Genomic DNA, 25,713 nt, shown 5'->3' on the forward strand with positions numbered 1-25,713 from the left:
TCACCAGTAACCGAACGTTGCTGGTGAGCTACTCCGGGAATTTCGTATATTTTCAATTCCGTGTGGGAAACATCAACGTCAAAGAGCGTCGTTGTACGTGGCTGCATAGTTGGCGGCGGAATGAATTCGCCCCCCTCGAAAAAACACTCCTTTTAGCTCTGAACTACACAAACTTTGCTGGAAAAGATGTCATGCAACAGGATACTTCACCTTTACGGTTCGCTGTGTTCAGCGATACTGAAAACTACATACTACATACCTTTCTATTTGCTTGGCTGTTTATATCTCGATCTGTTGAACAGATTGTGCATGCATTTCGAGTTATAAGTGTGTCACGCACGAGAGCGAAATCGAAGACTTAATAAAATAATAACTGTTTCCTGTATACCTTGAAGGCAATTGTCGCGTGATCATTTGCCACTGCGCAAAACTGAAGCGTGGAACTCTGTTGATAAACTTGATATAAGGCAATGTTATTAAGCGTATTTTATTATTTTCTTTTCAAAAAAATGTTGCTAATGCTGCATTGCGCCGAGCGCACCCTTACAATACTGTTTAGTGGGTGAGAAATGGTCACAGCAAAAAAAAAAAAAAACGGCTTATCCTCCCACGCATTGAGGGAATAGATTTCATGCGAGCCCTAGCTCGTATACACATACTGTGTTGCAGTAGCATGCGCATTAAAAAATTTCGGGATGTGCTATGTCTGGTCAAAGTAACAAAGCACTGCGCCGAGGAAGTTTTAACAAGAGTGCATTACGAAAAAGAAAGTTGAAATTAAAAGCAGTGCAGAAACCGGACCCTAGCTGTTTACGCGCTGGCAACGCCAAAAAAAAAAAACTTTGTCGGAACACAGCAAAATATTTGCAAATGCACTGTAACTACTGAAACGTTGGGAATATTAAAGAGACAAAAAATAGGAAATGAAACGACTGAGTAGTGACGTCAATAATTTTTGATGGCCTATTTTCTACGTATCTGTTAGGAAATGACAATGTATTCTCAAAATAAAATGCACCTTACCTACCCCACGGCGATTCGCCCGTGCGTTCGGCTGCTGGCGTTCCGAACTGAGACAAATACTTCAGGCGCAACTTCCACTTACCGTACACACACCGCTTCTATTAAAGAAAACACCCAGCTGAACAGCAAGCATGGTGCGCAAGTAAGGTATGCGTCAGCGATCAGTGGAAAGACGCACCGCTGAATGTTCTCGATGTTCGATAATGTTCTCGAATGCGCTATGAACTGAACCTGAACACCGACTGCTAAGCTAGCGCAAACAGTCAACGTTCACCAAGTGTCGAAATAAAGGTCATCTCGAACGGTCATTACGCTAATGCAACTATACAACTCCGGACCTTGCGAACACACCCGGCCGTGAAACGAAAAGAGACCGATGAAGCCACGAAGAGAGTTCGCGAGCACATGGCAACATTCGCCACACGTTTCATTAGCTACACCGCTTACCGCGCAGTCGATTCATGACTGTCCAAGACTCGAAATCACTTCTGATATCCTTTTGAAGAAACACACACACACATATTGCAGTTACGCCGAGCGTAACACGGCATCGAGGCAAAAAGATCGGTCACTTCACAACACACGCTACCAACGCGCCGGACGGTCCGGAAGGGATATGGCCGCCGCCGACCAATGTTGTCCGCGTGCAGCCTACCTTTGCGGTACTCTGAAATTTTCCAGTGACTCTTGTTCTTTGTGAGTACCGCAAAGGTAGGCTGCACGCGGGCAACATTGGGTGGCGGCGGCCATGTCCCTTCCAGAACGTCGGCGTCCGGCGCGTTGCTAGCGTGTGTTGAGCAGTGACCGATCTTTTAGCCTCAGTGCCGTGTTACGCTCGGCAGAACGGCATTATGTGTGTGTCTTTCTTCAAGAGGATATTAGAAGGGATTTCGAGTCATCGACAGGTATGGATCGACTGCGCGGTTAGCGGTGTAACTAATGAAATGTACGGCGAATGTTGCCATGTGCTCGCGAACTCTCTTCATGGCATCATCGGCATCTTTTCGTGTCACGCCCGGGCGCAAAGTATGGCCTCCGAGATTTTCGCGAATACGAGACTCGAAACGAGATGTCACATTTTACGTTACTTTTATTGCGATAGCAATTATATGGACGAAAGAGCAAAAAAGGACGCGAAAGGAAAAAAAAAGGAGCCTCGGTGTGCAACCCGCCAATGCACACCGCGAATGTGCAGAGGAGCCAGGCTTCGCTCGTGAGCACATACCGCGTTCACGCTGCTCACATGGACGCACCGTCCACGTTCTCTGCCAAGTTGAGTGTGGGCAGCCGGACATTTCAACAGCTGCGCGCACACGTCGTGGCAACGACAGACCGCCACAGAGCCACTCGATCCCTTTGCTCGAGTGGGTCTCCGTGTTGTGCTCACGATCGTCTTTTGACGGGCTTTGGCGCAGGCTCCTTTCCCAAGCGTCATTATAATCATATTATATAGCAATTATATTGGTATGGCTTCGTGAATGATATTGTTAGGGCTCGTAAACGAGGTTAAATAGAGGCTTATTTACAGGGTATGAACGGCAAGTGCGTGCCAGTACTGCGCGTCGTTCTTCTCTTCCTAACACTTCTATTGTTGTCGCTGGTGCTGCTTCACTGGATTGGACCCACTGTAAAATTTCTCCTCTCGCAGACGAAGGCCTCCGGGCGAGAAGTCAGCTGGGCAGTCGCTGAGTGAACGGCTTTAGACGGGCTACATGCGTGACTTCGGTCTTTGAAGACCGTCTTCCACTAGCAGCAAGGCGTGCAATTCTATAATTCACCTCACTAAGACGCTCAGTCACGACAAACGGTCCAACATAGTCGGCGAGTAGTTTTTGGCACAGTCCAGGTTTACGTACAGGAGTCGGTAAGTTACTTCCCGGTGTCTTCTATCGTATCGCGATTTCGACCGTTTTTGTGAAGCCAGAGTACGCAGTCGAGCGAGTCGCCGAGCCTCCTCTGCCCGGCAAAGGGTTTCTGCGATACAAGCATCGTCATGACCACGGAAAGGAAATATAGTATCCAAAGTGTACCTCGCTGGACGAGCGTAAGGAAGGAAAAACGGGCTGTATCCGGTGGTCTCATGTTGCGCGGTGTTATAGGCGCATGTGACGAACGGAAGCACTTCGTCCCAGTTCTTGTGGTCCGAGCTAACGTACATAGATATGTTCACAAGTGTTCTGTTTGTGCGCTCAGTCAAGCCATAGGTCTGGGGGTGATAAGGCGTTGAATGTCGCAGGTTGGTGGCACACAGACGTAGAAGTTCTTCAACCACATCGGCCGTGAACTGACGGCCACGGTCACTAATTATCACACGAGAGGGCCATGACGAAGTAATATGTAATGCAGCATGAACTGCGACACTTCGCCAGCACTTGCAGAGGGTAGTGCTGCCGTCTCGCAGAACCGAGTCAGGTAGTCGGCATATACAATGATCCAGCGGTTGCCTTTGAATGAACGTGGAAACGGTCCGATCAGGTCGATGCCTACTTGTTCGAAAGGCGGGCTGGGAAGTGCTACAGGCTTAGGCAACCGGAGGGAGTGTTGGTAGGTATTTTGTGACTCTGACACTCAGCGCAACTGGCTACGTATGTCTCCGTTTTTGTCTTGCGCATTTGATGCCATTAAAGTCTTTCTTTGGCACGATGGAGTGTCCGCATGGATCCTAAATGACCTGCAGTTGGGTCATCGTGCACGACACGTAAAACAGAAGAGCGAAGGGCTTCTGGCACCACCAGAAGGTAGCGTGCACCTGTCGCGGAGAAATTCTTCTTATATAGCACCCTATCCCGGACACAAAAACGACCTTCTGATGAGTCTTTCGCGGCAGGGAAAAGAGGCTCTAGAGTCGGATCCTCACTTTTCTGTCTCGCTAAGGTTGTGACGTCTGGGAAATCTCGGCGTACGGTTGCGATTACGTGGTCGAAGCTATCTGCATCACATTCCGTGGTACGGAGAGGCATCCTGGAAAGACAGTCAGCGTCAGCATGTCGTCGCCTGCTCTTGTATCAGACAGTAAAGTTGCACTCTTGCAGACGCAGAGCCCATCGTTTAAGGCGTCCTGACGGATCCCGAAGATTGACGAGCCAGCACAGAGAGTGATGATCCGTGACGATCGTAAGCTGACGCCTGTACAGGTACGACCGAAACCGCTGAACAGCGAAAATAACAGCGAGGCATTCTTGTTCAGTTACCGTGTAGTTACGCTCGGGAACCTCCTCGCCCTCCATCGCCTGATGATCCAGAACCTAATCCGGTCACCTCATTTCGCGACATCACAGCGATGTACAAATCGAACAGGCTCCGATTTCCGACCGCGGCGCCGGGCCTGACTAAGGCTGACAAGCGCTGGCTCTGACGCCTGTACACCAACACAGTATTGTGCCCGGCGATGCTTAAGTATTTCAATCCGGCCTTCTCCGCAGCAATATGACATGTATATGTTGTTCCAGCGAGGTTCCTTACCTCAGGCAGTGGAGCACGAGAGTATTTATTAAGGCACGGGATATTTACCTAGACTTGTGACCAGGCCCGTAGCCAGTCGGGGTGCCCAGGGCGCCCCCCCCCCCCCCAAAATTTTGATGACACATGGTCTTTTATCGAAAATAAATAATGAAAATAGGCGTTTTTATCAAATAATCAAGGCTTTCAGCAAGTGCCCCCCCCCCCTCGAAAAAAATTCCTCGCTACGGGCCTGCTTGACGCTGCACAAGCCTTACACACCCACCAACTCGCAAACTGAAGTCTCGTAGCGGGAGCTGAGCCAGCGCCGATCGCGCTATTTACAATCAGGCCGTCTACGTCGCGGGAGTTTAACACGGCCGCATTACAAAAAAGAAAAGCTCTACATTCCTGTGTTTGCAGTTTATAAAAGATAACTTCACTCCGCTGCAGCCTACCTCACAGAGCTTCGACAACACTTGAAATCGGGAGCGACGAAGCTTTCGCAAGGTATAACGTCCGTGTGCCGCGCGAACACCAGCTGATCTCTAGGACCTAACCTAGCCTTAACTCTGAGTTTGTAACCACGTTTTGTCCATTTTCCACGAGTAACTTTGACACTTTCATGTTACGTGAACATTGCACGAGCGAAAGTGTGTCGCACTTTACATTGTGCAGCGTCGCAAAGGCACTCGGGTATCTCCAATCTTCGCGCTCGTGGAACCTTCACAAATCACAACGCGCGTTTCTTTGACTGCTTAGATGGACTACGTCTGCACCGCGTCACGCAACGATTTTCTTTGTGAAGACTGCATAGGGGAGACCTGATTAACCGAAACGAAACCGCGTTTCGCTCATCTAGAGAAAATATGCACATGTGTTTACAAGCAGAGCTCTGTTGCGCTTTCGAATTATTCAGAACGCGGAAAACGTAACACGTAACACTGAACGGATGCAAATATCCGCCACCCCACGCCAAACTAAACAAGAAACAGCAGGTTGCCTGGAGACAAATACAGACACACACGTACCCGAATCCGGTGATCGTTCGCCTCTGCTACCCAGACATTTATACGTCCGACGCGTGTCAAGCGTGCGGAGCCAGAGCGACGCTGCAGCACATGCTGTGGAAGTGTACCGGTAGCGAGCAGCAGTCCCCAACGAACCCGGTAGACATGGCAGTGTCGAACCGCGGGGCGCGATGGAAGGCGGCTCTATTCAGCCACGACATTGCCGATCGACTGTGGGCCGTCCTGCAAGCCCAGGATGCCGCGCGGGTCCAAGGACTCGAGGCCGTCGCCTAGGCCGAGGTGCTTGTAGCCCCACCCCGCTCAATGACGCCGGACATGTCCAATAAAGTTTTTACCCACTCACTTCAATATGGTGAACATTTCTCATCCTCCCGGTGAAGAAACCACCCGACGCAACAATGGGCATGTCGTCGCCAAGCCTACCGCGATGTTTGCGCAAGAGAGGCCGAAGCTGAGCGCCAACGAACGTAATTAGACTTGTAAAACATAGCAGTGTGATGGAGCGCGATGAAGGTCGGGCATAGCCTTCGCTGTTGCGACAGTGTTCGCGAAGTGGAGCTGGCTGGATCTTTTTTTTTTTTCGTGGGGGGAGGGGGGTTCAAGCATTCATTATGTATCTCCGTGCGTTCGTTTGTACGTGTGCCTTCATATATCAATACACAAAATTGAAAACTTGGGAGGAGGAGGGGGGGAGCGTTTCAACCCCCGCCCTCCTCGCTACGTTAGTGACCTATGGAATTTATTTGTCCGTGAAAGTGCGACTCGCAACGAACGACACCGCGCATGTGCAGAGGAGCCAGGCTTCGCGCGTGAGCACATACCGCGTTCACCCTGCTCACATGGACGCACCGTCCACGTTCTCTGCCAAGTTGAGTGTGGGCAGCCGGACATTTCAACAGCTGCGCGCACACGTTGTGGCAACGACAGACCGCCACAGAGCCACTCGATCCCTTTGCTCGAGTGGGTCTCCATGTTGTGCTCTCGATCGTCTCTTGACGGGCTTTGGCGCAGGCTCCTTTCCCAAGCGTCATCCCCCATGAATATAAGCCAAAGTGCCAGGCGGGGGAGCGCTTGTGCCCAATTTCACAGAAACCGGCGGGTAACCGGCGGCAGCGAGATTCGAACCCGCGACCTCCCGCAGCCGAAGCGGACACTTTACCACGAGGCCACGACTGCGGTGACGTGGCATGTCGGCGATGCGCCATTTATATCTACGCTTCCCGTCCGACATGAATTGCGCACGAAAGTGTAAAACTACGCGTCAGTGCGCTTACAGAAAACGAAAAGAACACAAAAACAGCAGTGTAAACAGATGCAGTCACAGAACGAATGGCGGATTTTCTTCCATGCATGATTGACAGAATGGCCTGTGGCTCACGCCGTGAGCGCTATACGGAGCGGTCAAATTTCGCGGCGCGGAAGGACAATGCCAACCTCCAGTACGCCGCTCTAGCGTACCTGTTTCTCAGCCTGATTAACGGATCGATCCTCATTCTGCACTTTATCTGCGGAAATCTCCAATTATTTTGAAAGGTGTCGCCATCTATCGCCACTAAGGCGAAACACAGATTATTTTGCTGTTCGAGCGACAGATGGCGCCAAAATGCTGTTCTTTGTGAGTACCGCAAAGGTAGGCTGCACGCGGGCAACATTGGGTGGCGGCGGCCATGTCCCTTCCAGAACGTCGGCGTCCGGCGCGTTGCTAGCGTGTGTTGAGCAGTGACCGATCTTTTAGCCTCAGTGCCGTGTTACGCTCGGCAGAACGGCATTATGTGTGTGTCTTTCTTCGAGAGGATATTAGAAGGGATTTCGAGTCATCGACAGGTATGGATCGACTGCGCGGTTAGCGGTACGGTACGGTACGAAGAACTTTATTTAAAGATCCGGAGAAGTGCCACCCCTTAGGGTGACACCGCGGGCCGCTCCCACGTGGGGACAGTTAGACCTAGCCTAACCGCCGCATCGCAGGCTCTCTGGACAGCCCAAAGTTGTTGCTGATATTCCGAGCTCTTGAGGGCCGAGCTCCATTTGCGCTCTGTGAGGTCCTTATCCCCACGTAACGAGGGGCACCGCCAAAGCATGTGCTCTAAATCGCACGTTCCTCCGCAGCCAGGGCATTGCGAGCTGAAGTCACTTGGGAATAGACAGTGCATGAAAGCAAGATTCGGATAAGAATTAGTTTGAAGCATCCTAAGGGTCATCGCCTGTGGTCTCGTGAGCTTTTTGTGTGGTGGAGGAAATACTCTTCTTTCCAGATAAAAATGCTTCGTGAATTCATTAAATGTGAATAAAGTGTCTCGGAACTCTTGAACCCTGCTCTGTGACAAGGCTTCTCCTCCCACGCGGAGAGTTAGTACGCGCGCTTGGGAGTGGGCGATGTCGTTGAGGTTGGTGAGGGAGTCCAAAGTTTGACCTAGGTGTGCCGGGAACCAAATGATTGTGTGCATAGTTATGGTCCGGTTCTTAAGAACGTCATGTGCCTCTTTCGCTATGAAGCCCGAGGCAAACGCCCTGACTGCCGATCTAGAATCCGAGTAGATTTGCGTCCTGTTATCATCCAAGAGTGCCAAAGCAATAGCAACCTGCTCCGCTTTAGAAGTGGTCCCAGTCAGGGAGGCCGACGAGATTATTTCACCTCTGTTATCTATTGCGACCACGTCATAGTGAGATGAGCGACCATATTGTGCCGCATCTAGGAAGCAGACCGATTGAGGATCATCCTTGATCTTCTTCAGGATCGCAATCGCTCTTGCTCTACGCCTTCCCTCATTGTGCTGCGGATGCATATTGCGAGGGATCGGTGCGACAAGAATATTTTCTCTTTGCTCCTCGATGATTGGATGGCTTCTCTCCTCTGCCAGCACTGGATTGAGGCCCAGAATGGCTAAGATTCTTCTCCCTGCCAAAGAGCGCGGTTAGCGGTGTAACTAATGAAATGTACGGCGAATGTTGCCATGTGCTCGCGAACTCTCTTCATGGCATCATCGGCATCTTTTCGTGTCACGCCCGGGCGTGTTCGCTAGGTCCGGAGCTGTAAACATAATTGCATTAGCGCAGTGACATCGCGCGAAATGCCATTTACTTCGACATTTGGTGAATCTTGACTCTTTGCGCTAGCTTTGCAGTCGGTGTTCAGGTTCCCTGCACTCGAGAACGTTATCGAACAACATCGAGAACATTCAACATTGCGTACTTCGACTGATCGCTGACGCATAGCTTGTTTGCGCACCGTGCTTGCTGTTCAACTGGTTGATATACGTAATAGAAGTTGTGTTTGTACGGTAATTGGAAGTTGTGCGCGACGTCTCGATTCGGAACGCCAGCAGCCGAACGCACGGGCGAATCGGCGTGCGGTAGGTAAGGTGCAGCTTATCTTGCGATACGTAGAAAATAGGCCATCAAAAATGATTGGCATCATTACTTAATTGTTTCATTTCCTATTTCTTGTCTCCGTAGTATTCCCAGCGTTGCAATGAATTTGCAGATATTTTGATGTGTTCCGACAAACAGTTCTTTTTTTGGCGCTGCCAGCGCGTAAACAGCTGGGGTTCGATTTCTGCACTGCTGCACTTTTTTTTTTTCATAATGCACTCTTATCAAAACTTCCTCGGCACAGTGCTTTATGTTCTTTTGATCAGAAATAGCACATCCCGGAATTTTTAAAGTGCATGCTACTGCAACACACTATGTATATAGAACTAGGACTTGCATAAAATCGACTCCATCATGCGTGGGATCTGCTTTATTTTTTTATTTTTTTTTTTTTTTTGCTGTGACCATTTCTCACCAACTATACAGTATTTTAAGGGTACGCTCGGTGCAATGCAGCATTTTTTTTTTCAACAAATTTAAAAATACGCTTGATAACATTGCCTTATACCAAGTTTATCATCAGAGTTCCACGCTTCTGTTTTGTGCAATGCCAAATGATCATGCCAAAATTGCTTTCAAGGTATACCAGTAAACAGTTATTATTTTAATAAATGTTTGATTTCGCTCTCGTGCGTGACACGCTTATAACTCGGATAGCCTGCGTAATCTGTTCAACAGATCGAGATATAAACAGCCGAGCAAATAGAAAGGTATGTTGTTTTCAATATCGCTGACCATAGCGAACCGAAAATGTGAAGTATCCTGTCGCATAAGATCTCTTCCAGCAAAGTTAGTGTAGTTCACTGCAGGAAGGAGTGTTATTCGAGGGGGGCGAATTCGTTCAGGCCAGCTATGCAGCCACGTAGAACGGCGCACTTTGACATTAATTTTTCGCACGCGGCAAACGAGATTCCCAGAGTAGCTCACCAGTAACGTTCGATTGATGGTGAGCTACTCTCTTCTGGCATCCGAGCAGGGCAGCCTCCCAGCTCTCTCGGACAGGGGGTGAAGGGGAGGTGATTGGGGAGACAGCCGGGTTAGATGGGCAAGCCCACACCATATGTGGAAAGTATCCGCAAGCGGATGATCACAGTGTGGGCATTCCTCGGAGAAGACCGGATTGAAATACTTAAGTATCGCCGGGCGCAATAGGGAACCCAAGCTCAAGTTTGCGGCGCGACGACAGCGCCAGCCGCGCCGCGGCTCTGTCGGAAAGCTCTGGAGCTTGGCGCCGCCGACTCAGCCCCTTTCACGGTAGCGGTAGCGCGCGTGTGCACGCGTTCTTCTGTCGGTGCGGATAACTGGGGGGCCGTCAGCTCGGCACGTTGAACCGAGATGCTTGCTGTGCGAAGCCAGCATTTCCGCGATGGCAGAAGCGATCCCACGGAAGTGGACGCGAGGTCGAGGTATTGCTCCGTCGTGCGCTGCCACAACAGTGGAGACAACACCAAGGCACGCGATTCACGTGTGAAACTGTATCGATTCCCGGGCGTGTCGCACGTGAAATAAAGGCGGCAAGCGTGGATAGCTGACAGCGCTGTCCCGCCTTCTATTTTGGCTGTCTGAGTTCATCGCTTTCGTTCGTTTCGACTACCTGAATCGGTAAGTAACGCGGCGCATGCACGCAGCGACTACAGCAATGATTACTCGCTGTCTTCTCGCATTGTGAAAGTACAGTTGCGGTTGTAGGTGAAGCCACTTTGTGTTTTGATTCCCCGTGTTCGTGAGACCTACCCGTCGTTGTTGAACGTTCACACTCACGTTATACCGTTAGCGTTGCGCGGTTGGTTGAATTCAACTGAACTCGGCACATTGTCAGAAGTTCGGCGCCTGCAATTCGGAAGGCTGCTTTATCACGCCGGAACGGACGTCTGTGCATTTTCAGCAAGCTTTGACATCGTTCTGCAGCTTTGCTTTGTTTTTGTCACTTTAGTAGGATGATATATATTTAAGCCGCTAGATATAACTGGCACTTAATACATGCTTTGCAGTTGCAACCTTGAATTAACCACCTTTTGACTTTGTGCGATTTTCTAGCCGCGTTCGCGCAGCAGGTTTTACACGCCTGTCAAGTCGATATCATAAACAGAGACTGCAAGCATGACGCGAGAGTCGAAAAAACGGGGCGAGCAGTTCATCTTGCTTCACAGTGGTTAAAGCTCAGCTAGCTGCCTCGCGTCTTAATCGGCGGGTGATCCTCCAGCGGCACGGAGGACTTGACTCGAACCTTCTCAGGAAACAGTGCCATGGCCGTATAATTTCTTTTTCTTTCGCACGCCGCAAACGTTTGTTCACGAAAGTACACGGCTGCTACTGTAAGCATGCCATATCAAAACAACAATCATATGATTTGTAGTCCACACCGCAGAACATCGATAGCGTGTACGGCTTCATTTCGGAGTACATGTGGACCATTATTCATCTTTAACATGACAGAATGAGACTTACCTGGAGGTACAGTCCTACAGGGTGTAATCGCGACTTGGGAAATGCATTTCGCTTTGAGTCGGGCGTCGTTGTCGTCGATCGACTGCTCTTCACCGTTAACGTGATTGACGAGCCTTTCTCCTTTTATCAAGTTTGCTTTTCGGAAGTGCTTGTCCAGCTGTGAGATCTTTTTCAACCCGCGCTGCAGGCGGTACATTTTGAGGCGCCGCGAGAGCTCTGCACGTGCACAGAAGCGAGCGGCAACGCGGTGGAGAGAAGGGAAAACGCGCGCTGTGCACACCCCAGTTTATATCTTTCTGCCAGAGATGGCGCTGCCTGTCAAAAGCAGCAGCGCCGCTTAGCGTTGCTTGTACAGGCGTAAGAGCCAGCCAGCGCTTGTCAGCCTTAGTCAGGCCCGGCGCCGGGGTCGGAAATCGAAGCCTATTCAATTTGTACATCGCTGTGATGTCGCGAAATGAGGTGACCGAATTAGGTTTTGGATCGTCAGGCGATGGAGGGCGAGGAGGTTCCCGGGAATCAAGCGCGCGGGCAGAGGCATCGGCAGCCTCGTTACCACCTAGTCCTGCGTGAGCTGGGGCCTAGATGACTAAACGTGTATTTGGGTGGTCCAGATAATAACAACCTCTTAGGATTCGAGCAGCGCGAATGGTGATGCGACCTTTCGTAAGATTTTGGCACGCACTCCGCCAATCGGTAATAATGATCCGAGATGCGGGGTCCGCTGCGGCGAGAGCTATGGCGACTTCCTCCGCGTGAGTAATGTCCTGAGCTCGAAAAGTGAGCCCTTGAACAGGCGCGTTTTGATGGACTATACGCCGTGCACCAGCCCCCATAGTGAGGGCCAGACGCGTCCGTGTCGAAGACTTCACGACGGGACCCATAGCGTCCTTGCAAGGCTGTAACCTGCGGAGTTCGCCTGCCTTCGTTAGTCCCCCTAGTCATGTTTTGGGGCAGAGGCTGGATAACCAACGCACCAGGCAAGTCCTCTGGGATCGTGGTCCGCTCTTCTGCCTGATAGGTGTAGGAGATATATGGAGGCGGTGTAAGAGACATCTCCCAGCGTGCGACTTGGTAAGCCGCAGGTACCGGTTGTTAAGATGGGCCTCTTTGAGTTCCCCGTACGTGTTGGTCATGCCTAAATCTGCAAGGCGCTGGTTAGAAGTTGAGATCGGGAGGTCGAGGTCGCGCTTGTATATCTTGCGGAGAATGCCTTCGAGCGTGTTCACATCACATTTGCGCAAACGTATAGGTAGGGTGTCGAATACAGGTTTCGACTGGTCACGAAAGCGTTGGCGAGGCGCAGAGCATCGCGGCTCGTTCAAGACCCGACGGACCATGCGGCCCACCTGATCCCCGCGACCGTACGTAGCTCGCGCAGGGTTGTATCGACTTCCGGCTCGTGTGTATGAAGAGCCCCAAGACGCGGATTTCTACGCGTGCCGGGATTGGCCCGGTGCGCAAGGAAAGTGCGATTTGTGTCGTGTCTTTTGGTTTGGGGCGAAGATGCATACTACGGCGTCTACGGACAACTACGGCGTCTACGGACAACTACGGCGCCAAAAACGGCCCTTGTTGTGATCTCATAACAGCTTTCGCTGTAAAATAGTAGGCGAGGCATGCGCAGGACAAGCTTTGCTTGCGCGCATTTTGCCGATATGGGAAGTGCTTCTAATTTTTTTAGTCATTCTTCTTTTTTTTGCTTGCCGTTTGCCTCCACCCAGTGTGTCGTCCTTTCATGGACGCACGTCATCTGCTGTTGCCGCTGCCACGGGCGCCACCAAACACCCTTGCTCGCCAGTTCACTGTATCATCCTATGACGGAAGATGCGGAATGTATCAAACGGCCGTCAATCACGGCCGTGTGTGGAACGAAGCAGACCTACATTGTGACCCGTTCATATCAGTCAACCATGTGGCTGATCGGTTCGCAGTTGCCGCGTTTCAAACGAACGTTTCAGGTGTCCTCGTTCTTAATTGTGGCGGACTTAAAACTCTTCCATCTCGTCCCGTCTATATAGGACGGCCTAATTGGGAAAGAATTAAAATTGGGGAGCTACGCACTATTGGCGCGAAAACTGTCAAAACAGAGTAGCTAGTGGCCTTCCCTCGTGCACTCCCTCCTCCTTACCCTCACAGCACTCCTCCTCATTCTCGCATCTCTTTCGCGCCCCCTTGCTATGCTGTAGTATACATGGCTATGCTATTCTTTACCCTCTCCCCTACTCCGAACCTCACTTCCCTTTCCCACCACTGTGCTATATTGTACTATACATGGCTATGCTATGGTTTCTCTCTCTTTTTTTTCGTCCTCACGCCCATAGCAAAGCAATCATATTGCTCCTATAGATGCTTGCTCTGCTAGCGTGCCTGGATAGCCACGTGGTTAAGGTGCTCGCCTTCGCATCGTGGATACCGGGGGTTCGAATCCCGCCTCACAAAGAAATTATAGTTCATTTTATTTACTAATTCTCCTCCTCCTCTCCACTTATCTCCTCATCTCCACATCCTTTCCTTCCTCCAAAGCGTTGCTAGGCGGCGCAAGGTGACGTCATTGCTCGGCGAGGTTTTTCTCCGTACGATCCACGGCAAACCTCCGCCTTAAACAGTTTCGAAGAAGAACGGCTGTTTGGGCTAGTCGGTTAAAATGCATATTGAAAGGGTTTGCAGCGCAAGCACGGTAGTGCTGAAGAAAAGGTTTAAAAGCGAGGAACGGAAAGCAAAGAGGTCTTGTCGTCCCTCTTTGCTTTCCGTTCCTCGCTTTTAAGCCTTTCCTTCAGCACTATACCGTGCTTGCGCTGCAAACCCTTTCAATATGCATTAAACAGTTTCGTTGTCAAAAAGTAATTTCGCTCAGGCACTCGAGTCTCGTCTGTCTTACCATGTCGAAGCATATGCCTTCTCTGTTTACATGATGATTGAAACGTACAGGGGGAGGGGGGGTGTCAAAAGTTGGCAGGCCACTATCTCGTGTAACCCTATGCCAGTGTGACCTGGGAATTTATTACCACCCCTGTACGTTCTATCGGTCACTGAGAGCGCTAATTGAAAAAATCGCAGCCCATGTAACAAACAGCATGCCAGAATTGACATTTCGACCGCGTTTCGCGAAACTTCCTAATTGAACACGATAGCGCACGACACGGGATAAGAATGACGTCTAGGACTGTGTCGCTCCGTTCGGTCGTTTCTTTTCTTGTTTCTCTTTTTTGTTTTACTCGTCACGCGTTTGTTTTTCTTATCTTTTATTGCGCTATCACAGAAAATCAGTACCGAGGCGTTCCCTTATTAAAGCGCTTGCAGTCGCCTCTGTTCCCCTCCGCGTTGTAAGGAACGTCCCGCCATGATGCGCAGTGCGTACGCAATTGCCTTCTTTGCGATCCTCTGCGGTACGAACGTCATCGTCTCAGCCAAACTCGGCTCACCGGGCGGGCCTAGAAAGCTGGCGTACGAACTGCCGGACAGCTTCGAGGTACTGTGTTATTTCAAACAATTTCCGCGACTCCTCATTGGTTTGTCCACGAATACTTTATATCATCTGGTAGAGATCGCATACAGGCACAGCGGCATATTCCGGGAGTTCAACATTAAGCTTTATGGGTTTTCTTAAAGTTCAGCACTGAGATGTACGTGAGAACCACAAATACTGCAGGTTGGGCAAGTCGATGCATTACACTCTCGTTTTGTTAAAGCGCTGCTCACTTTGAGCATGAAGGAACAAATACAAAATTAAAGAACGAAGTGACATTTAGCGCTCATCCAGTTGCATGTCATTTACTTCTTTGCTATTAGCTTGTTTTTTTCCTTCTTGCTCAAACTGAGCTGCGCTTTAGCAAAACGTAAAAACCACTTTTGCAGATAAGTGATGTATCCAAGTGGAGACAAAGTGAGACACTAATTATCGTTTTAAGCAGCCCAGTTAACTAAGCCTGAATAATGAACTTTAGTGACTGCAGTAAGTGGGAATGTTTGTATTGAGAAGTCGGAGGCATTCGCGTTTCTACACAGATCCACTTGGAAGAATTCTTCTAGCACGTCTGTGCTCCGAGGTATCCCGCTACCCGCCACGGTGGTCTAGTGGTTATGGCGCTCGACTGCTGACCCGGAGGTCGCGGGATCGAATCCCGACCGCGGCTGCTGCATTTTCGATGGGGGCTAAAATGCTCGAGGCTCGTGTACTTAGATTTCGGTGCACGTGAAGGAACCCCAGGTGGGCGAAATCTCCGGAGCCCTGCACTACGGCGTCCCCCATATTCAAATCGTGGTTTTGGGACGTTAAATCACAACAAATGTTGTTACAGGATATCCCGCTGCAAAGTTTAATTGCGGTTTGCGTGATTACGCATGCAAGGCGGTGAGGAACGGCGCAATGCTCCGGCGCATAGGCGGGCGCAGGGCCCCCCATTAGGGGAAGGCGAAATCGCCGCAGCATCTATCTACCCGTTGATCGATTCCGAAAGAAAACGAGCTCCACAATGGATGCACGAATGAAAAAAAAGTGACGACATACTTCTCACAACGGCCTGCGTTTGGTCCCCCGCTTTCCTGGGACACCGGCTTTGGTCCCCGGCTTTCCGGGGACCAAAAGCAGGCCGTTCTTTGTATTCACAATCAGGGGTCCTCGGTCATCATTACCGTAAAAAAAAAACATGCGTGGCCATAAGCCTGTGCATTGATGAACTACGCGAAAGGTCAGCATAAGCAAAGTCGTGGGGCTGACTTGGGGTCCCGTTAGATTATTAGGGTGAGAGTAAGGGAGGGGGTAGGGGGCAATGGACACAGGTTTTGCTGATGCTGCGGGCACCGCTACACACCTTTGATCGTACGGCAGCTGTGGAATTTATCGAACGACTGTCATTCACAGCCGCGTGAAAAAAAAAGTAAATCTACGTTGTGGTCCATTCATCTAGTACACCTGTCAACCAGTGACTGATAGATTTGCAGCTTTAGTGTTTGGAAAGAACGTTTCAAGTGGCCTCGTTCTTAACTGTAGCGGATTGGGGGGGGGGGGGGGGGTGATTCTTAAAAGGAAGAAGGAAATGAAAATGGAAATTGGGTGTGGAGTGCACGATAACTCTCTCAAGTGAGGACACCTCAACCGATACACTCACGGGGGATTGGGGATTAAAGGGACAGTGAGAGTGAAAAGAGTATGGTAAAGGAAGAAAAAGAAAGGTATGAGTGGAAAAAAACAGTGAGGGGGTGGGGGGGCAGGAGAACGGGCGTCCGAGTCACCGTGGTGAGCGGCTAGAAAATTCGTTCGACTAGGCCGGCATCCTCGAGAAAAGCGAGTAGGGCCGCAAGGGCTGATCGGCGACGGTGCACGTGGCCGGTGGGATGGAGCAAGTCCTGTAGGGTCGCACACGGCAGTCCGACGAGGCGGTACTTCATGGCGAGCCGCTTCCGCGCAGTGTTGAGAGAAGGACAGTCAAACAATAGGTGGCACAGGGTTTCGATCGCGCCGCAATCGGTGCATTTCGGTGCAGCGGCGCCGCGAAGACGATGCCTGCGTCCGCGGGCCACACAGAACCGATCCTCAGGGCAAGAAGAAGCGCTCGCGGCGAGTGAAACCAGTGGTTGTGATGGGAGGAGGGAGGTGTCCGGAGGCGACCCGTGCGTCAGGATGCTCGCGCACCAGCTCCCGGCGAAGGTTGTTGCGTGCCGAGTCGAACGAGCTGGCGTAATCCGTCAGCGAAGTCTCGGCGGAGTGTGCTCGTTTTGCGAGTTCGTCTGCAGCCTCGTTGCCCGCGATTCCGACATGTGAAGGGAGCAGACTTGGGGCCCCGCTATAAAATTAGGCGGAGGAGGAAAACGGCCGCACCCCTCCCCCTCCCTGTGGGCATGCCTATGATAGCTTGTGCAGCTGATTATACGAGCCTCGTCCAAGCAGTATCTAAAATCAACAGATCTGTGCGGCCGCCTGCAGACTGGGTCTGCTCCCCCAAGTGTGCTCGTGTTTGTGTCCATCCCTCTTCTCTTCCTCTGCCTCTCTTTTCGCCCCTCATCCCTCTCCCACAGTGCAGGGTAGCAAACCGGACGTGCGTCTAGTTAACCTCCCCGTCTTTCCGTGCTTCTCTCTCTCTCTCTTTCTCTCTCTCATCCAAGCAGTACATCCCTGGAAAGCCAGGCTTCAGACCGGGGAAATGTTTGCACCTGTCTTGTACAGACTGGTAGGTGTTTGGCAGGAGGGATCGAACCGCAGCCGATCTTGGCGTCCCACGAGTTGTGTTATGGCTACGTCGACGGTTGACGCACTTTTGTGGTGGTTTCGTTGGTAAAATTTTGATTCAGTGTCCTGAAGTTTGATGACCCGGGCTTCGGTCTCTCACGCCGGCACGTCCAGGCCTTGCCTAGGCGCCGCTACGCGGCCCTGCTGGAATGCTCAGAATTAGTCGGTGAGCTCTGAGCTGTGCAGGGCACCGGCCCACCTCGCCAAGAGAACATCGGGGCTAATGTCTTTAGCATTTGCTTCACATTCCTATAGCGTGTTTCAGTGTAGCAGGTTCTATACCGCAGATCTTGCATGTTCTGTCGAGATAGATCCCAGGGTAGAACCTATATATATAGATATATATATATATATATATATATATATATATATATATATATATATATATATATTATAGCGGGTTTGTGGCAATAAAACAAAGGACACCGACCAAAATAAAATAAAAAACTAAAAATAAATAAAAGACGTTTCGGCTTCCCTACGGAAGCCTTGTTCACTTTAATGGGGCGAAGGCAAGTTACAGATGCTTATGTATTCTTCAGGACATGACGTAAGCAGTGCGTGTGATGTAAGCAGCGCGTAGCGGGTTTGTGTGCGTCACTTAACGCGGCGACTACTGCCTCGTGCAGGCTTTTACCAACTTTCCTTACTCGGTGGCCATATCGGACTCGGACAACGACACCATGTTCGAGTGCGTGGTTGCCAACAGGACCGAGATCGACCCGGAGTCCCGGACGGCCACCTTCGTCTGGCACTTCCAGGAGACTGACCATTCACCTGAGTACTTAACAGCCCGCAGCTTAATGTTCTATAATATACATTGATTGATTGATTGATTGTTGATTGATTGATTGATTGATTGATTGATTGATTGATTGATTGATTGATTGATTGGATGCTCCTAGCGCGGAGGCGTTAAATATAAAGAAACATAAGGTTGCTCAATCCTTGCCAAGAGATAAAGACTCTCTCGAATAGGAGACAGTGCTTGCTCTGTCTCTCTCTCAAATACGAGACAGTACGTGTCACGTTTTTCTTTTCTTTTTTACACTTGCCTCCTATATATGCATTTCTTATTTTCTTTGCATTCTGTCTGCATTTTGTACGAGCTTGTATGTGACACTGCCAGGCCGCAGGTTCGACGAATAAGGCCCCACCGAGTAATTTTGTCTGCACTAACAGAGGAAACTTCGCGACTCTTTCTGCTATTGTGCAGGCAATATATTCCATTCTATGGAAAGGCTGGATCGAGTCCGGAAACGATGGAAGTTACTATCGGTGACGGTAAGTCGTAAACGTTCGCTGTGACGTGTCATCGAACAGTGCAATGCATTACGCGAGATAAGTTTACGGCACCCTTCAGCCGGTTGTTACAGGACGCTTCTTTGATTGATTGACTGATAGATAGATAGATAGATAGATAGATAGATAGATAGATAGATAGATAGATAGATAGATAGATAGATAGATAGATAGATAGATAGATAGATAGATAGACAGACAGACAGACAGACAGACAGACAGACAGACAGACAGACAGACAGACAGACAGATAGATAGATAGATAGATAGATAGATAGATAGATAGATAGATAGATAGATAGATAGATAGATAGATAGATAGATAGATAGATAGATAGATAGATAGATAGATAGATAGATAGATAGATAGATAGATAGATAGATAGATCTTTACCAGAAGAGACTAAAATAGACATTAGCATGACAAAAACAAAGGAACTAAACATGAAAGCGGAAAAAGATGTAGCAGCCAGTAAGATAGATCTTCAAAGGCAGACTAAAGTAGCAACGAGATCCTCAAGAATAATTTATCTACCCAAACCGTTCAATGAAGCCAAAATTGATGTTATGCAATGTGGACGCTTAGACAACGAGGCCGCCTATGTCCAGTGTGGTAACATGATGTTCCATGAGCAACAGGTAAACTTCTACGTGAGCTAAAGGACATGTATTACAGAGGTCGCATTGGAGATCATATACCGACAGTGTCCACAGGAAACACTTAGATTTCAAATGTGCTTAACAATATTACGCAAATAGTCTTTGTTGTACAGGAAGTTATTCATTATCTAAAATGGCAGTCTGCGGACTTATGACTTTTCCCATTTTTGTCGACCGATGTGCACTTTCTGCCATGTAAGGAGAGGGACACATACGCATGGAAGCAGGTACGCGAAACAGTTAACGAGGATAAGAAACTAGCCACCGGAGGCATGATCTGCGTTTGGCTGTTTATCTTCAGTGTTTCCACGGTGTTGTGGGCTGACAGGATATTGTAAGATTGTTCTTGCACGGCCATTACGACAGTGAAGTTCGTTTCACGTAAAGAATGCGTGTCCTGCTAGCCAAGTGATGCGGCCGAAATTATGGTTGACGAAATCAGCAGCACTTTGACTCCTGTGATGTTGCTGGCGTGTAGACTTGCCTCTGTTTATGTACTTGCTCTTCTATTAGTCATTATCGACAAGAGCAAAAGCTGTACCGTGTACCTTTACATAGGCACGACGCTGTTTGTTGACGCGATTAGGAAGAATAAAGAATAAAATATGCGTATCGACCTTCTTGAATGCGGAGACTGTATGGGTACACTCTGTGTGGCCTTTTCCTCCCCCTTTGACCAGGGAAGGATAGACAACCGCACTCAGTCCTGGATGACATTCCGGCCTTTCATTTATACTTGCCCTTCCCTTTTTCCGGTCTTAATGCGACCGATATAGCACCAGTTCATATTAAGCTAAATTGTTCTGTACCAGGCTTGTAGGCAGTCTTTTCTGCTGCAAAATTTTGTTGCTGCAAGGGTAAGCTTTATTACCACCGGTCGTTGCGACACACCGGCCACCATTTTCTCCTTCCAGATCCTACAGTCGTGGACGGGATCTTCTACTACTCCACCAAGGACTGCGTCGTGATGGACCTGGAGTACCACGGGCACCGTAAGTGGCAGTGTTACATATCGCCTTTCAGGCGGGCTCAGTACGGTAGCGTCTCCTCTAATCGCCCGCCACAAGTCAAAGGACGACCGAAAAGGTGGACACAGACAAGTGCTGTCCTCCAACTGATGTCTGCTAAGGCGAAAACCTTATTGAGTAAAAAAAGTAAGGTGAATGGAACACGAACGGAAAAAAAAGTCACGTGACTAAGTGACGACGTCATCAATGATGTTATCATGCCATCATCAGCGACGTCATGTTATGACGCCCGATGACCTCAAGAGACGGAATCGTCTCGTGGTCACAAATAGGCCGATCCCGCAGGTAGTGTTTTGCTCATCGCATTACTCTTACCCTAACTGATCTCTCTCACGTGCATAGCCACTACTCACAAGAAGCAGGAATCAGCTAAACTTTTCCTGTCTTTTTCGCTCATGCCAAACCCTTTAAGTACAATTTTTTCTCAAGGACTATTGAATTCTGGAATTATCTGCCTGTCCCGATTCGTTTCTTGACACGGAAGGGATTCGTAGTAGCTGTTAATTGCTCGCTGTGGCCATATTTTTATATGCACATGTTGCTGTACTTATCCTGTTTTTCTTTGTACGTGCCATGCATTGCAAGCTGCAAACCCAAGAGGACCAAGACAAGTCCCCTTGTCGAAGCCTTGGCTCCAGCGGCATTCTCTGCTAAACCATTTCTCATCATATACCCGCCATGTACGCTCTGAATCGCATTAGTTTAGCAGGAGATGGAGGGTAGAAGAGATGAATCTTTTTGAACATCGTGTGTCGTAGCCATAAAATTTCATTACAGTATACCCTAAAGGGAAATGTGGCGCTAATGTTTATCGGAGCTGCAACGAATGATGCTTGAACCAACATGGGAATGATTGGTAGCACATGGATTTACCTAAGCATTGTTCTTTCGGCTCCGTATTGCTCCACGTGTCCTACAGTCGCTTTGTCGCAAGACGAAGTTCAGCAGTCTCACTTCACCACCTTGGCCCTGTTAGGCTGGCCAATTCAGATCAGCTCACGAGGTTCAAAACAAGTCATTCTTTTAGAGGGCAGCTCTTAGGCGCCCGTTCTGCGATGAGCGGTGTCGCTGTCAGCGTAACCGATAGAGCGAACGAGGACGAAAGAGAGCGAACGCGGAGTCTGTCGATATCACGAGCCGCTGGCCTCTAACCTCGCTTTCTTCCTCCGTCACGCGCTCTGGCCCCTCGGTCGCAGCTCGTGCGCATGCAGGGCTGGCACGTACACTGCGGCTGGCTTCGCTTGTCGTAACGGGGCTGTCGGCATTTCGCTTTGTTCACGACGCCTGCAATGTACAGAGTGGTGTGCGTAGCACTCGAGCACTGGCAATTTCTGCGGCAATATGTAACGAATGTTACATTGCTAGAACTGCGGATAGCCAAAACTTCGAACGCAGTTGGCGTTGCTCCAACATGAAGCTGCGCTCAGAATTCGCATTAGGCAATGCCGTAATCGTCTGCGAATTCTTATCCGAAACAAAACACAAAAGAAAGCAATAAACAAAGCCCCAAGGGCGTTCCAAGCCGCAAGCACGAAGACTAGGCAAGTCCATGTACTAGGCATCATTCCCCTGATGACTAAACGGTCACAGCACCAGAGTTCCCACAAGTAAACATTGCAGGAACCTCTAAGGCTGGATCCAACGTTCCGACAAGTGGTCAAACTGCCGTACCAGCTGCCTTGAAGAAGAGACGACCACTTCAGTGACGCCCCTGCTCGAGCATATTACTCTCTGTATTGAGACGTGTTGTTCACTCGGTCTTCGCGTCTTTTCAGAATGCCTTCTCTGGACGAAGTGGATATTTAAGGACTCCGTGCCGCAGCACTGCATCGATCACTTCGTGGACACGTGCGGTGTTGTGCCTCCGGCGCACAGCAGAGACCTCTGCCCCGACGGCGAAGGGGACTACTAGATCTGCGGGACCCATGACAGGGCTCCGAGATACTTAAAGGGCTCCGAAGATCTTAGAGGCCGCAATGATGCACACTGCCCAGCAATAGAACGAGAGAAGTTATGAAGCAATATCGCATGTCCAACAAAAGTCCGCAGTACCAATAAAAAAAATGCTTACCTCGTTCGTAGCCGCTTTACGCTATGCATTAGTGTGAGTAAGTGAGTGAGTGAGTGAGTGAGTGAGTGAGTGAGTGAGTGAGTGAGTGAGTGAGTGAGTGAGTGAGTGAGTGAGTGAGTGAGTGAGTGAGTGAGTGAGTGAGTGAGTGAGTGAGTGAGTGAGTGAGTGAGTGAGTGAGTGAGTGAGTGAGTGAGTGAGTGAGTGAGTGAGTGAGTGAGTGAGTGAGTGAGTGAGTGAGTGAGTGAAAAAAGGAGAAATAGAGTCGCTTTCAACAAATCCGAAATTTCTTGTTCAGTGAAAGCAAGTCGCAACATTTGTCCACACGTAGATAGGTAAGTAATGTTGGCATCTTCAATAAAGGGCTCGCCTGGCAACAACGTCGCTTTGACTGGCGACCCTGGAAAAGAGAAGCATATGAAAAAGCGCACATTTTTAGTCGCGCGGCCGCAGGCGAGGCCCAACGGACGTGGACCTGAAGTTGCGCCTTAATTCAGATTTCGTCACTTCTTCGTCACGAGTAGTTCCAGAGTGACCTAATAGAGCGGTCGCGTTTTCTGCGCACCGGGCGCGGCCTGTTTCGATATCGGCCTTAAAATTCGATGACGAATACTTAAAATTACGCGCAACTTTTGTCATTTGTCAAAAAAACGGGCATGCCGAAACTTGTGACCGCCGACAAGTTTCCCATATAAACAACTGTCCTCAGGTCAATAATTAGAAAGTTAATTGCCGACTTCCTGTTAATTATTCACTTCAATGTCACTTTCGCTGCGGCAAAGTATTTCTGCCGTGACGTAGAGTTCTTGAGCGAAAACGACAGGAGCCTGACTGTCATAGGATTTTTATTTTAAAAATCGTTGTCAAAAAATAAACACCTTGTAGTATTGCCTGAAACACTTAACTTCACTAAAAAGCACTTCATCCGCATATTTGTTAATTGACCCGAGTTCATCAAGTTGTTCACGTCATGAGATCTATCAAACGACGCATATTTTTTTCTTGTCAAAAGTAGTCCCACTGTCAGATCAAAGGGGTACTGACAAAAAAGTTTCCAGTTGTTGTCTTGCGTCAAATGAACGGCCAAGTGCTCAAGAGCTCAGAAAGTGTACTGGTAAGAGTGAGTAGGGACTGAAAAATTAATTACAACATGTTTTTAAAAGCTTGGTTTGGGTTCTAGAGTACCATGATGTCACGACACAGTATGGGCGTCTCCTCACGTGCTCGCGTAAGCCTCGTGACCTTTCCACGGCCGCTCCGCTCCTTGGCTTCGTTGGTGACAGAAAAGCGGCTATTTTGCATGCTTTGCGGCCTAACCTCATCGCAACTAGCCCTACTGGGGCGTGAAGTCACCAGAATTTATCATGTAGCCCGACATTTCGCTAGTGTCGATGGCAGTAGGTGCGCCATGTTAAAATTCACTTTATATGTCAAAATATATCTTTTCGACATTTCCTAAGCTTTACACTTCCTCAGAGGCGTCTCTGTGTACAGGAGGTTTGTATGGAGGAATAAACTCCGCTTCAGTAATTGGTGTCAATACCCCTTTAAAGGGACACTGAACAGAAAAACGACCTTTCTCATATTAACACGCTTAGCAATCGAGAAAACGAGCAAAAAATAAAACGCAAGTGGCGACGCCCCCTCGAAATTCCCGCAGAAAACACCATGACGTCATAGATTTCGACGGCGTCCACTAGGTCCAACGTTGTTCTTAATCAGTAAAATAGAAGTGCATTGTCCTCTAAGGGGGCCATAGACCTAACATTGCAAGTGTCAGGAAATTTCGTTGAGACAGTGTCGCCAAAATACGAAAAACAGACTTTAAAATCCGCGCCGTTACGCACGGAGATTTCGGTGCGAAGTTTAAACATGAAACCTTCATTTTCTCCTCTATAATAAATCTGTGATGCTGAAATTAACAACACCTAGTTCTCCGAGTACAATTTGCCCATTTAAACCGATTCCCGCTCGCTTACTCAATGGGCCGTATTCTGTTCTGGTCCAGTTTCTTGAGCTGTCTGTCCTGGACGTAGAGAATGAGCGAGTCCAGGAGCGAGAAGAAGGACATGCCCAACCAGATGCCGACGTAGCCTCCGAGATAGCCGAACACCTCGATGAACTGCATGGGGGAGGAGCATAACCACGAATGAATTGCAGGGACAGTGAAACGAAAAGCGACATATCAAAGCTATGTAAACTACTACAACTGCTTAGAAATACAGAATGTAAAGCTAATTGGTACGGATTCATGATTTAAGATATGTTGCCATCTTTTTAGAAATGTTTTTAGGTTTTGAACCAAAATTTATTGTTTTGTGTTTGCTGTTGGGAGGACTGCATAAAAGGATACTTCAAGTGTATTAGTTAAAAAGTTTAAAGCTAATTATAAAATAATTACCAAAATTACCCAAAATACACCCATCAAGCCAACAGCCATAACTACCAATGCAACCATAAAAAAATATAAGGCTTGACAGCATTACGTAGGCTGTGCTATGAACTAGGATCTTTGCACTATCATCAAAATTAGGTATATTAGAGCCTAAAAACAAAAAAAAACTGTGTTGTGTCAAGAGGCTGCAATTCAACTGAGCTATTGTAACATCAAAACTTACTCATCGTTTAGAATTATGCTCGTCCATTGCACAGGCTAATGTCCAAGCAAGAAGCGTGGAATGTTTCATCGGAGAAAATTTAGTTGTTCAAACGTTATGGGTTTTTGCGCAACAAAAACCGACTGAAAGTCAGGTTTCGAGATAAACAATAATTGCATTTTGCGAACATGTCATTTTCAGTTTGAGGGTAGTTAAGAAAAAAAGACCATAATTTTTAAAGAGAACTAAACAGAGACGTAATTTTTTCTGCAACACCATTCAGGATGTCTATACATGTTTGGAATGTCAAAACTAAAAATTCACTTTTAAAAGAAACGTCATTTTAAAGAGTGGCAACATACCTTAAACATGGAAGGCGGGCAAACAAGCACACTAGAGAAGAAATCAGGATGGGCGTTCATGTTGTTCTGATCTTTGCTCTTGTGTCCGTGTCGCAACACATATACCTTCTCTTATCATGTACAAATGGTACTCGCAACAAGAATCTGAGCAGCGAAAG

The 25,713-nt window shown here is 48.8% G+C and overlaps 2 protein-coding genes across 2 annotated transcripts in view; one reads left to right on the forward strand and one right to left on the reverse strand.

Moving 5' to 3' along the window:
- The first annotated feature begins 10,276 nt into the window (after positions 1-10,276).
- On the forward strand, positions 10,277-22,586 carry LOC119399086 (uncharacterized). The gene is made up of 5 exons (XM_049417965.1): positions 10,277-10,466; positions 18,168-18,319; positions 18,755-18,822; positions 20,415-20,492; positions 22,304-22,586. The coding sequence occupies exons 2-5, from the start codon at positions 18,222-18,224 to the stop codon at positions 22,438-22,440; spliced, it is 381 nt and encodes a 126-aa protein (XP_049273922.1). The 5' UTR covers positions 10,277-10,466; positions 18,168-18,221; the 3' UTR covers positions 22,441-22,586.
- Positions 22,587-22,876: 290 nt separating this feature from the next.
- LOC119399087 (uncharacterized) overlaps positions 22,877-25,713 on the reverse strand; it is a 52,255-nt gene continuing 49,418 nt past the window's right edge. The window contains exons 15-16 of the mRNA XM_037665902.2: positions 24,576-24,718; positions 22,877-22,996 (exon numbers count right to left, since the gene is read on the reverse strand). Of these exons, the coding sequence (XP_037521830.1) occupies positions 22,951-22,996; positions 24,576-24,718 (189 nt within the window). The 3' untranslated portion in view covers positions 22,877-22,950. The remainder of the gene's footprint in view (positions 22,997-24,575; positions 24,719-25,713) is intronic.

The sequence above is a fragment of the Rhipicephalus sanguineus genome, chromosome 7 (genome assembly GCF_013339695.2).
Source record: "Rhipicephalus sanguineus isolate Rsan-2018 chromosome 7, BIME_Rsan_1.4, whole genome shotgun sequence".
Classification (NCBI taxonomy): Eukaryota; Metazoa; Arthropoda; class Arachnida; order Ixodida; family Ixodidae; genus Rhipicephalus; species Rhipicephalus sanguineus.

Coding starts and splice junctions, on each gene's coding strand:
- LOC119399086 (XM_049417965.1), top strand. CDS start 18,222: ATGTTCGAGTGCGTGGTTGCCAACAGGACCGAGATCGACCCGGAGTCC. Junction 18,320..18,754: donor GAGACTGACCATTCACCTGA/GTACTTAACAGC, acceptor GCTATTGTGCAG/GCAATATATTCCATTCTATG. Junction 20,493..22,303: donor CCTGGAGTACCACGGGCACC/GTAAGTGGCAGT, acceptor GCGTCTTTTCAG/AATGCCTTCTCTGGACGAAG.